Source organism: Mirounga leonina, unplaced genomic scaffold, assembly GCF_011800145.1.
Source record: "Mirounga leonina isolate KUSES-001 unplaced genomic scaffold, KU_Mleo_1.0 Mir_53, whole genome shotgun sequence".
Lineage (NCBI taxonomy): Eukaryota > Metazoa > Chordata > Mammalia > Carnivora > Phocidae > Mirounga > Mirounga leonina.
In genome coordinates, this window is record NW_023270807.1 from 74,918,268 (window position 1) to 74,931,973 (window position 13,706).

Genomic DNA, 13,706 nt, shown 5'->3' on the forward strand with positions numbered 1-13,706 from the left:
CTCCTAGCAACTATCATAACAGGGTATTATAAGATTGATTTTTTAATTAGTAATATCATATTTTATTGAGGTATACCTTATATTCAAAGAAATATAAAGATCTTAAATGTACAGCTTAATCAATTTTGACAAATGCATACAAGCTGTATAACCCAGACCCCTCTAAGATATGGAATATTTCCATCATCTAGAAGTTCCCTCATGCTCTCTTCTAGCCAATTCCTGCACATCCTTCTTCCCTAAGCCAGCCACTGTTCTGATCTCTTTCACTGTTAGTTTAGCTTTACCTAGAACATCATATAAATGGAATCACACAATATGTACCTTTTGTGTTTTTTATTTCACTTAACACAATGGTTTGAGATTCATTCCATATTGTAGCATGTATCAATCGTGCTTTTTTTAACGAGTAGTATTCCATTATGTAAATATGTTGAAATCTGTTTATTCAACATATATCCTGAAATTTATTTATTTGGGACATTTGTGTTTCTTTTTTTCAGACTTTGACTTTCATGAATAAAGAGCTCTGAACATTCCTGGGCAAATATCAAAGGCGAGCTATCACTTTACACCTATCAGAATGGCTAAAATAAAAAAGATAAGTAACAAGTGTTAGCGAAAATGTGGAGGAAAAGAAACCCTTGTACACTGTTGGTGGGAATGTAAACTGGTACATCTACTGTGGAAAACAGTACGGAGATTCCTAAAAAATTAAAAATAGAAATACCATATGATCCACTAATTCCACTATCAGGTATTTACCCAAAGAAAATGAAAACAAACACTAATTCAGAAAGATACATGCACCCCTACGTTTATTGTAGCATTATTTACAGTAGCCAAGATATGGAAGCAACGTAAGTGTCCATCCGCAGATGAATGGATAAGGAAGATGCGGTATATATATATATATATATATATATATATATATATACACACACACACACACACACACACACACACACATTGAGTATTATACAGCCATAAAAAAGGATGGGGTAATGCCATTTGTAACAATATGGATGGACCTAGAGGGTATTATGCTAAGTGAAATAGGTCAGACTGAGAAAGACAAATACCATATTATTCCACTCATATATGGGGAAAAAAAAGAACAAACAAAAAGCAGAATCAGACCTATAAATACAGAGAACAAACCAGTGATTGCCAAAGGAGAGTGGGGTGGAGGGTTAGGCAAAATGGGTGAAGGGGTTTCAGTTATGGAATGCATAAGTCATGGGGATAAAAGCCACGTATAAGGATTATAGTCATTGATATTGTAATAGCAACGCATGGGGACAGATGGCAGCTACACTTGTAGTGAACACAGCATAATGTATAAACTTATTGAATCACTATGTTGTACACCTGAAATTAAAGTAACACTGTGTGTCAACTACTCAAAAACAAAACAAAACAAAAAACAGTAAAGTTCTTCAGGCTGAAGAGAAATGATACCAGATGAATACACAGATACATACACACACAACACACATAACACATGTACAAGGGTATAAGAAATTGTAAATGTATGGGTAAATATAAAATAACTTTGCTCTTGTTTCTTAATTTACTTAAAATAATTGACTCAAAGGAAAAACAATGTAAAAATAAAATGCATAGAAAAAACAGCACACAGAAAGGACAAATGGAAATAAACTTTTGTAAGGTTCTTACGTGAAAGACATGGTAATTCATAGTAGACAAAAATATCAAAATCATAGATAAAATTTTAAAACATCAGTAATCATGTAAATGGACTAAAAACACCAATCGATGGCAGAAATTCTCAGACTGAATTAAAAACAAAGCAAGATGCAACCATATGCTATATATCTTTAGATGCCCCTTAAATTAAAAAACATGATATATTAAAGTTGGGAAGACATATTATACCAACACTACTTATAAGAAAGCTGAATGTCTATATTATTATCAGACAAAATACACTCCAGGGCAAGGAATATTATAGATAAATGACTTTTTTTTTTTTAAATGATAGCATGGTCAATTCATCAAGAAGAAAAAGCAATACTAAATATGTATTTACCAAATTGGAAAACTTCACAATATATGAAGCAAAAACTAAAGAATTAAAGGGACAAGTAGATGAATATAAAATAATAAAGGGAGCTCAACACTACTGTATCAGTATTTGGTACCAAAAGCAGACAAAAATTTAGAAATTATCTAGAAAATCTGAATCGCAGGATCAACTAAATTGTCCTTATTGGTTATTTATAGAACACTGCAACCATCAACTCTAAAATATATACCTTTTCACTTGTCAATGGAACATTTACTAAGACAGAACATTTACTAGGCCATAAAAAGTTTCAAAAAAATTGGAAGAAATTAAATTATACAGAGAATAATCTATAAACTCAATAGAATTAAAATAGAAACCAGTAACAAAAAGATATCTGGAAAATCTCCAAATACTTGAAAGTTAAGCAACACACTGCAAATTAATCAAGGTCAAAGTAAGCTAGCAAGCTAAATTAGAAAATATTTTTAATGAAATGATAATTAAGACATTTCTAAACATGCTTTGGGAGGCAACTAAAGCATTGCTTAGGGGAAACTTTATAGCTCTATATACTTTTATTAGAAAAGAATAAAGGTTTAAAGTCAATGATGTAAGCTTCCATCACAGAGGCTAGGAAAAGAAAAGGAAATTAAACCTAAAGTCAGCAGAAAAAAGAAATAAAATATAACAGAAACCAAAAAATACAAAATAAAGAAGCACAGAGGATATCAATAAAACCAAATGTTGGTTCTTTGAAAAGATCAATTATATTGACAAATCTCTACCTGGCTTATAAAGAAAAAAGAGAAAGAGAAAACAAATTATCAGTATCAAGAATAAAAGAGGAAATATCACCATAGATCCAAGAGACCCAAGAAGAAATAAAAATCTGAAGAGTCTTACATTTATTAATGAAGTTGAATTAATATTTAAAAAGCAGACCATGAAGAAAACTCAGACCCAAATGGTGTAACTAGTAAATTCTATCAAATAAGTAAAATAATAACAATCTTGCACACTTAAAAGGACAGCATAACCAGATCCCCAAACAATTCAAAGACATTAAAAGAAAACTAATGACCAATATTGCACATGAATATAAATAGAAAAAATATTTTTAAAATATTAGCCACTCAAATTCAGCAATATATTAAAAGGATGAAGGATCATGATTAAGAAGAATTCATCTCAGAAATGCAAAAATCAATGTAAAACTTTTCCCCTAAGGATAGGAACAAGTAAGTTGTATATTCCTGCTTATATACTCAATTAAGTTTTAACAAAATATAAAAGCAATTCAATGAGCTAAGAAAGCTTTTCAGGCAATTGTTCTGGAACAACTAGATATCAGAGAAAAAAATATGTAAACCCTTACCTCACACCATACACAAAACATAACTCAAAACTTATTATAGACCTTCAGGTAAAAGGCAAAGTATGAAGTATAGAAGACTATCTTTATGGACTCGATGTAGGCAAAGATTTTTCTAAGCAAAACCCTGAAAGTACTGACCATAAAAGAAAAAAAAAATTGACAAACTGGACTTCATCAAAATTGATCTTCTACTCATCAAGAGACACTATCACCCACCCCGTGGAAGAAGTTTTTTTACTTTTTTAAAATTTTATTGTATTATGTTACGTTAGTCACCATACAATACATCATTAGTTTTTGATGTAGTGATCCACGATTCATTGTTTTCATATAACACCCAGTGCTCCATGCAGTACGTGCCCTCCTTAATACCCATCACCGGGCTAACCCATCCCCCCACCTCCCTCCCCTCTAAAACCCTCAGTTTGTTTCTCAGAGTCCATAGTCCATCAAGAGACACTATTAAGAAAATGACTAGACAAGCCACACAACGGAAAAAAATATATGCAGTATAAATTAGACAAGAGATTGTATCCATAATCGTTATATAACCACCACCTATAACTCATAAACTGTCATGAAACCCATACAGAAATGATGGCGGTGAGTGAGAAGCAAAATACTTGCAAAGACATCTCAAAAGAAGTGTTCAACATAATTTGTCATCAGGAAAATGCAAATTAAAACCACATGGAGATACTACTGCACACCCACTAAAATGGCTAAAATTTAAGACTGAAAATACCAAGTGTTGGTAAGAATAAGGAGGAACTGGAACTGTCATACATTGCTGGTGAGAGTGTAAAATCATACAACTATTTTGGAAAATGGTTTGGCAATTTTTCATTAAGTTAAACACACTTCTACTCTCTGATCCATGAATTCCACTTCTCTGTATTTATATAAAGGATTGATTTTTATAAACGATTACCAGAACAATTTTAATTTAGATTAGATGGTAACACTTAAAATTCTAGTACAGATAAAACTGGATTATTAAACATGAGAAATATTTATCTTCATTAATATATAGATCTGTGTGCTTGTAATACTAATGTTCTTCTTCTGGAAAGTATAATACAGCTAAATATCTTAACAGTAGTAGGAGGAATGTGCAGTGGGCTAATGGTGCTAATAATGAGCCTTCCTGATGCCACTGTATTCTATAGATCAGGGTGATTTCTAGGAGAAGATGCTGACCTCTCTATCAATGAAGAATGGAATAGTTAAGGATCAAGGTGAGGGGAGTTTCCCAAAAGGACTATGACACTCATGTTACATGATTCAGGTTCTTAGTTCTTTCCCATGGAAGGAAAGATCGCTCCAGACTGATCTAGCTGTCTGTCTGAGGAGTCCTTTTAACTTTTCTGGGGTTGTACAAATAATTTCCCAGATCTATTCCTTCTCTAAAAGTTTATGTTTCTGTATATTCAGAGTAGAAACTTAATTCTGCACATTTCAACAGATAATAGTTCCCAATAACAGCTGTACATCAAAATTCTCTGAGTTTTTTTAAAAGTAAAGATAAAAAGACTCCACTCCAGACCACTGAATGATATTGCTGAGGGTAAATATCCAGTCATTTGTATTTTTAAAGACCTCTACAGCTTATTTCTTGTGCACGGAACTTCAGATCCACATTTAAAGGAATAAAAGTAAAGTTTATATATAGTTAAAATCAGATAGTAATACTCTACAAATTTCACTTAAAAGAATGTAGTAGTTAAATCTTTAAAAAGGCTTTTAAATGAGAATATATGGGGGTATTAGGAATACCATAACAAACATCAAATATCCACTCAAAAAAACCCCAATATTAAATAGATATAGGTGAGAGTAGTGTGAATAAAACCGCTTTGAAAAAAATAACATTTTCCAAGCAGGAATGCAGAAGTCAGAAAATAGTTTTCTATTTACTAAATATTTTATTAAAAGAGACACTTCAATTTTAAATTTGTTTGATATATGACAACTTGACAAACAAACAGATCTTGGACTACAAAAGTTCAGTGAAATAATCTTTTGTTATACAATCTGAACTAAATACAACTTACGAAGTAGGAACTAAAATCTTCATAAATAAAACAAAATTGATGGGATAAAATAAATAAAATTCAGTGATAAAAATGGATGTCTTCAAGGGACTCTGATGTATCACTGGTAACCAGTGACTTACTGAAATGTGCACATCTCTGTATGAGATACTTTAATATAGGTGCTTAACACTGAGTGAATGAATAGATAAATGAATAAATGAATGAACAAGAAACTGTACTTCATATCAAATGGAACAAGTTGGAGATGGAAATAGATAGGGACTTAAAAATATTTTCTATACATTGAAATTAAGTAACAAATGGACGATACAACTCCCACTCCCTGGAGTCACTGAAAAGTATAACAAGGGGCGCCTGGGTGGCTCAGTTGGTTAAGCGGCTGCCTTCAGTTCAGGTCATGATCCTGGGGTCCTGGGATTGAGCCCCACATCGGGCTCCCTGCTCGGCAGAGAGCCTGCTTCTCCCTCTCCCTCTGTCTGCCACTCTGCCTACTTATGTTCTCTATCTCTGTTAAATAAATAAATACAAAATCTTAAAAAAAAAATAAAAGTATAACAAGTTGGGGCACCTGGGTGGCTCAGTCGTTAAGCGCCTACCTTCAGCTCAGGTCATCATCCCAGGGTCCTGGGATCGAGCCCCGCATCGGGCTCCCTGCTCCGTGGGAAGCCTGCTTCTCCCTCTCCCACTCCCCCTGCTTATGTTCCCTCTCTCACTGTCTCTGTCAAAAAATAAATAAAATCTTAAAAAAAAAAAAAGTATAACAAGTTGCTGATAAAAAGTCAACCAAACAATGATACCTGTAGCATCATACTTACCCTACTTAATGTCTAATTTAATCAAAGCATTAACTATTTGAAGTAACGAATCCATGTAATTGTAAATATAATGGTCTCAGAACAAAATGAGTTGGAAAAATTGACTTAATATTGACTGAAATTGCTCACTCTGGTAATGCAGTCTATTCTATTTTTGGTTTGCAAAGCTAGCACATAGGGCAGTAGAAGAAATGAAATCTATTCTGCCTGGCACTTGGCTAATGGTGTGGAAAAAAAATTAATTTTCAGAAGAGTAAAGAATTTTTCCACTGGAATACACTTCCATGGTTAGAGAAGCAGTTACTGCTTGGCTGTTTACTGATTCTTCTGAAGCCCTGCTATAACTGTTATAAAGTCAAAGAACTCTCACCACCCAAAGAATTCAACCGGTCATATACTGTCTTCTACCTCCTTCCTTTCCCAGAGTCAGTCTGCAGATTCTGTTGCTTCTCTTTTAACATAGGGTTTAACTATCCATTTTATTCAATTCATACAGACATAAAATTCAATTTCTTGTGGCCACGTTACTGTAAGAGTATCAGCCTCCTAATTGGCATAGTCAGCATTATTTGGGAAAAAGGATTTCTTTCCATGTCTTTATGCTATTACCCTTTCCTGCAAGACTCCCCTTCTCCTATTTTTTCTTTTAGCCATACTAGAGCCACTCCTCTTGCTCCATTATCACTTTTTCCTCTTGTCTTTCCTGACAGCACTAGTCAACACTGATCACTCTTTCCATCAAACACCTATGGCACTTAAAACAAAAACCCTCATTTGACAATAACCCAATTCAAATACCATACTTAAAGGCACACTGCTTGAAATAAAGCAGCCAGCTGGAAAATGTCAGTTTTCTTTCTTTATTTTCTCTTACTAATTGTTGCAATTTATTTAATTCATCATTTTAGGTGTGTGCATTATTTCCCCTACTTGGGGATAGGCTAAGTAATTCAGATTATATACTTCCTTGCAATTATTAAGCATACTCACAAACATGCACCATAAATGGAAGGTGGAAAAGAGTGTATTTGCTGAATATCCAAAGAAAGTATAAAAGGTGTTTAACAATATATATTAAGTTTAAAAGTATTTCAATAGTCAAAAGGTGAAACAATGCAAAATTTTCTGATTTCTTTCCAACCTTTCGATTAGCAACATAAAGAGTAAAGGTATAAAATTAAAAATATTTCCTACCTTTAAAGGAGTACTTAATTCATCATTTAAAAAAGGAATTACATTAGGAAAAAAAAAAAAATCCCCAACTCATTCCAGGGAATTGAACCAACAAAAAATTAACATCAGTTAAGATTTGGAAAGATACCTATATAGACTTACAAACTGCAAATGTGCAGAACTTTGTTCATTCCTCTTTCTTTAAGGGGATAAACAGCTAAACTAATTTGATTTTTCCAGATCTGCAAATTTTATAATAGATTGGAATCCTGAGGGAACTAACAACAGATGGATGATTGTGTTATTCTAATCTCAGCTACCTTAGGGTTTAAGCAAGATGTCATTTTTAAAAAGACAATCAATTTCTCATTTTAAGAAACATGAAAAAACATTGAATACATCTATCCAGCATTTTCTTTTTTATATCAAAGCATGGTTTTTATTTATTTAAAGTAAATAGAGTGAAATTTTATAATAGGAAATCATTGTTCCACCCGCCAAAAAAAAAAATAAATGATGAAGGGTGAGGATGTCTTTAGCCATGGGAAGAAAATGATATTAGCAACAAGCTTACCATATCATAACAACATATATTATACAATCAAGAAACAGGAAGCCACCTTATTTTTGGCTGTACTCTGAAACTCCAGTGGATAGCTATTCATTTGGAACCTTTAAAGAATTTAAATTCACATTTGGGGTTTATCTGCCTAGATAATACATTCCAAAGAGCCAACATCTGAGAACTCCCTCATCATAATTTAGAAATTCAACAGAGGGCAGTGAATGTGTACACACTGAGCAATTAGTCTTGTTGAGTATTTAGACGATGTATGTAACATAATGTTAATTTTAGATTATTTACAGAAAATATGATCCAACAGAACAATGTGCCAAGCTGCAGAAATTGAGAGATTATAATGAAACTAGGGAGATACCCACTCTGGCCATGCAAATCTCCATAATTATCACTTTTTATTTCCTCTCATACTCATAGACTTGACCATTAATTCCTGTATCTTTTCACACATATTTTCAGGTTTACTCATAGTGTTACAATTTTCTTCACAAATGCTTTTCTTCAAAACTCTCTTCACAATTCCTGTTGCTTCCTCTGTACCTCAGTTTCCTCATTTTAAAAGTGATGATTATACCTACTGCAAACAGTAGTTTTAGGGTTGAATAATATAACACACATCAAGTTCTTCAGCACACTATTTGGCTCACAAGAGGTGCTCAGTAGGTATCAATTCCCTTCACCTACCTTAATCTCTGTTTAATGCTACCTTATGTTTTCCTCTCATTTCTTTGTTCTCATTTTCTTATGTTCTCTTTTATCCCTTTGCCAAATTTGCATTAAAGGTTGCTGTGTAAATAATTAGGTATATGTTCATATGTGTATTTGTAAATATCAATATATTTAGAATTGTTACACTAATGAATACAGATGCTAATGAAACAGTATATATTTTTAATTCAATAAAGATATATCAAATACTATATTAAAGATACAAAGGAGTTTGAGACCTAATGGAATAATTTAAACTAGCCACATACAATATAATAAATATCAAAATGGTAGTTTAAAGTGAATACAACGAGTGCAGAAGAGGAACATCTACTTAGGAGTAAGAGGGAAGGGAACATTTTAGCTGCAACATTATAGTTAAGTTTTACATTATCATATGGGGAAAGAAAAGCTCATCTAGAAGGAATAGTAGGAACAAAGGTTCAGTGACATGAATGCATAGGAGGCCTTTGATCAGTGGTGGCCAGAAGGATAGGCTGGGTCAGACTGGAAGCATATATTTTTCTTTTTAAGGAAATAGGACATTTAGTGTCTAAATTGAATAAATAATTAAATGATGATTTCTTCAGCAAACAAAGAAGTCATGTTACCCTTTCAAGGAAGAGGAGCAGTATCCCTTGATTTTTTATTTTCATGAGTCTCTGCTACTTCTCTGCTTTCTTCATGATTTCTTTACCAACTCTCATGTCCTGGGGATTCACCTTTGGCAGATTTCAGTTCTGCACTCTAGTTCATCCTTTACACAGTCACTTAAATAATCTTCCTAAAGTACTGATGAGTCAAGTAAAGCTTTTGCTCAGAAATCTTAAAGGGTTTAATCTACTGCCTATTAAAATTAAGACAAACTGGGTGCCTGGGTGGCTCAGATGGTTAAGCGTCTGCCTTCGGCTCAGGTCATGATCCCAGGGTCCTGGGATCGAGTCCCGCATCAGGCTCTCTGCTCCTTGGGAGCCTGCTTCTCCCTCTGCCTCTCTCTCTCTCTCTCTCTCTGTCTCTCATGAATAAATAAATAAAATCTTAAAAAAAAAATAAGACAAACTGATTGATACAGTTTATAAAGCCCTCCTCCTCATTCTTTTAGCTATTCTTTCTTTTATTTGTCAAATATTTCTTAACACTGTCATTCTAGTTGCAGAGGATATGACAGATAAGACGTGAAAACTACCCTACAGGAGTTTACTGTCACATTAAGACATTAAGTTGGAATATGAGAAAGACATGACAGATGCATATTGGCTTTATATTCTAAGCTGATGATTTAGCAATATATAATTCCAACCCACACCTTTCCCCTAAATTCCAGATTCAAATATCCAATGTATAAAAAATATGTCTATTTAAATGTATAACAAGTATTCAAAACCTAACATAAAAGCAAGCTCTTCATCTCCTCTCTCAAACCTATTTCTCCCTCATTCTTCCCCATCTCACTGTATAATAATCTAATCCTTCCCGTGGCTTGGATCAATGACTTGGAGTCTTCTTTGATTCCTTCCTTTCTCTCACATTCCACTGTCGATCTGTTACTCAATTCTGTTGGCTCTATCATCAAAATATACCCAGAATCCAAATACTTCTCACGATCTCCCACTGACATCCTCATCCAAACCACTGCCATTTTTCATCTGGATCTTCTCAACAGCTTCCTACTTCATCTCCCTGTCTTAGCCCTCTGTCCTCCCTTCAGTCTTTGCTCAACACAGGCGCCACAGCAATCTTTCGTAAAAATATAAATCAGAGCCTGTGTTCCTATGTTCAAGACGCTGCAGTGACTTTCAGAAACCCTCTATCATCCTTCCTTCTCTGACTTCAATACCAACAGTGCTTCTCCCATACTCCTGGTCAGCCATACTCGTCTCTTTCCTGGTCACTAGCTGGAATTCTCCTCTCCTGAAAGTACCTACATCTCTTACTCCCCACTTTGCTAGTCCAAACATGATTAATAATGTAACTCCCATCCCCACCTAGCACTCTCCAGCCCTCTTCCCTGCTGTGTAGTTCTCATTTGCTGCCATACTATTTGATATACTAAAGTATTTGTTTATTGTCTGTCTTCCCACCAGAAGGCAAGATTCTTTCCCTCTTTTGTTTACTGCTGTGTCTATATGCTTATAAAAATTCTATTAAATAGTAGAAAACTGTAAGTATGCGTTTAATAAATGAATGTGTCTTTGGGTGGGGGAAGGGAGAAGCTGGCAATGCTGCTAATAGTTTAATGTTCCTGAAAAATAAACAGAAGGCATGGAGAAAAAGACACGATGCCAGAGAGGAAGAAAAGGGAAGGGAAATGTAAGGCTTTGGGTATCAAGGTAAGAAGCTTAGACTTTATGTAATGGTCAATGTTGATCCTTCCAAGGAAGGATCTTCCTTGTACTTCAAGGAATGAGTAGGTCAGATTTGCACTTCAAAGGTCACTCTGAGAGCAGCATAAAGGATACCTTTGAAAAGAAATCAGATTCTAATCAGCGACAACTGGAAAAGATGCTGTTGTAATACCCTAGGCAAGAAGTAATGGGGGCCTGAACAAAGAAGTGATCAATTAAGTAGATAAATTTGAGATCTATTAAGAACATAGAATTAACATAGCTTGGTAATTGAGAAGAAAATATGGACTTAGATCATTATTCAGTTTCTGGTTTAGATGGACAGTAGATGATTGTATTGCCCAGCAAAACACAATGTAGAAAAGGGTATATGTTAATAAGGTATGATGAGGTGAGGGCCTTGCTGGACATTTAGAGTTTGAGGGTTTCTGTAGCACATCCAGGTGATGTTTACCTTTTAACTGCTGGGAATACCACAATGTAGTAGATCTCTGAATAGAAGATGTGAATTTTGAAGTTATCAACATATGAGGTAGGTAAAATAGTACAAACAAATAAGATCCTAGAGGATAGTGGATAGAATCAAAAGAGAGGAAGACACTGCCTTAATGAAAAACAACTTTTGATGGGTAGACTGGAAAAAAAAAGCTCAAAAAAGAGTTAGAAAGTTACAAGAAAACCCAGACACTTGCACAGAAGAGACTGAAAGATATCTATACTGTATATGGCACCAAGTGAGAGATTTTTAAGATGAGAAACCTTGTGCATATTTTTAATCTAATTAGACAGCTCTATGAAATATTATCTATTTTTTAGATAATTAGGTGCTTTTCAAAATTCAAGATGCTTAAAACATACCTGTATATTCCACTGAGGGGAAGTAGCATTCAGATGGGCTTTCGGAGAGATGAAGCACAAATTTTTCAAGCAATTCTAGTAAAGCTGTAATAAACAAGAGAATAATTAGGATATTAAAAAGTCAAGAATAATACGTGATAATGCATCTCTAAAGTCACAGACTAGTAGATAAAAGTCATCTGAACTTCTTCACAGTTACACTCTTAAGGGGGTCCAATTCAAAACACAAAGCACTTTAATAATGTGTTTTGTTAACATAACAATGTTTTTGATGTAAATTAAATTTTAATTGCTTCACTGAGAACCTATTCAATGTAAAACTGGAAAAGAATCATCTGTTATCTTTAGATTCTCTAAGGATTACTTCAGAATTCGCTAAATGATTTCGATACAGAAATAAAATCATCACTCATTAGGCTATAATATCTTATCATCATTATTCACACATGCAGAAAAAAAAATTATCTAAACTCCAAGACCACAATCAAGGCATAACTCCCTTCCCTTTCAAGACCAGGACATATTATGTGTTTTATACACTTTGCAACTTTATATCTGTTTAAGGCAACTGGATCAAAAGTAAGCTTGCCAGCAGTTGCGTGGAGGGAAAGATGCATAGGTAGAACACAGGATTTTTAGGGCGGTGATACTCTTCTCTATGACACAACAATGGTGGGTGAATTTCCCCATTATACATTTGTTAAAATTCACAGAATGTGCAAACACCAAGAGTGAACGCTAATGTAAACTATGGACTTTGGATGATAATGACGTGCCAGTGTAGGTTCGTTGATTGTAACAAGTGTTATCACTCTGATGTGAGGTGTTTATAGTGGGGGAGGTTGTGCATGTGTAAGGCATAGCATGTATATGGGGACTCTCCATACTTTCTGCTCAATTTTGCTGTAAATCTACAATTACTCTAAAAAAGTTTATTAATCAAAAAAAAGTTGGAAAAGATGCCTATCTTTCAGTGAAACAGTAAAGAACTGTATCAAAAAAACAAAAAAGTAAGCTTTTCTCTCTCTGGTTTAGAAGGAACAAATGATTCCTGGACTGGACTGATAATGCCACTGTGTTTGCATTTACCACTGTCAAAATGTATATAATCAGATGAATTATACTTAATATAGAATCCAGAATTGTTTTTTTGGAAATATATCTATAAAGTAAATGATATGCATACACCATATATATATATATAAATATATATATATATATATATATAAATATATATATATAAAACAAGCAAGCTTAAGTCACCTTTTAAAACTGCGTTACATTCAGGATATTGACTCTGACCTGTATTAACTAAATGGACCCTTTTTTCATATCCAAGTGCATTTTAAGCACATAAGTCATAAAGGAAATTAGTGTTCAACATGTGAAAAATGTACAATCAAACAGGAATAACATGTGCTTTCCAACAACTGTAGCTCTGACAAGCTACATATCACAGTTCTTTAATGGCTTAAGATAAAAACAAAACTATTCATATTCTGATTTCAAATTAAAATAAGTATTAAAAAGTATGAGAATATAGTAGTGGAGAGTCGGAAAGGGCAACAGTATTGTCAATTATTTAAACTTATAGTTGTTTAATGGTTCTATCTTTACATGCATAGGGATAAATTCTCTCACTCACAGAAAAATCTTTCAAAGTTTTTACCTATGAATCTATACATAAATAGCCCTTAGGTGAGAGCTTTCAACCTCCATGTGTTTGTTTATGTTAGTTAATATAGAGAGGAAAAAATGAAACA

At 33.7% G+C, this 13,706-nt stretch overlaps 1 protein-coding gene across 6 annotated transcripts in view; it reads right to left on the reverse strand.

Annotated features, from left to right (window-relative positions):
• Nucleotides 1-13,706, reverse strand: part of TBC1D32 (TBC1 domain family member 32) — a 208,581-nt gene that overhangs the window by 43,969 nt on the left and 150,906 nt on the right. For all 6 annotated transcript variants that reach the window (XM_034990457.1, XM_034990456.1, XM_034990455.1 and 3 more), the window contains one exon: nt 11,944-12,027. In XM_034990457.1, the coding sequence (XP_034846348.1) occupies nt 11,944-12,027 (84 nt within the window). The remainder of the gene's footprint in view (nt 1-11,943; nt 12,028-13,706) is intronic.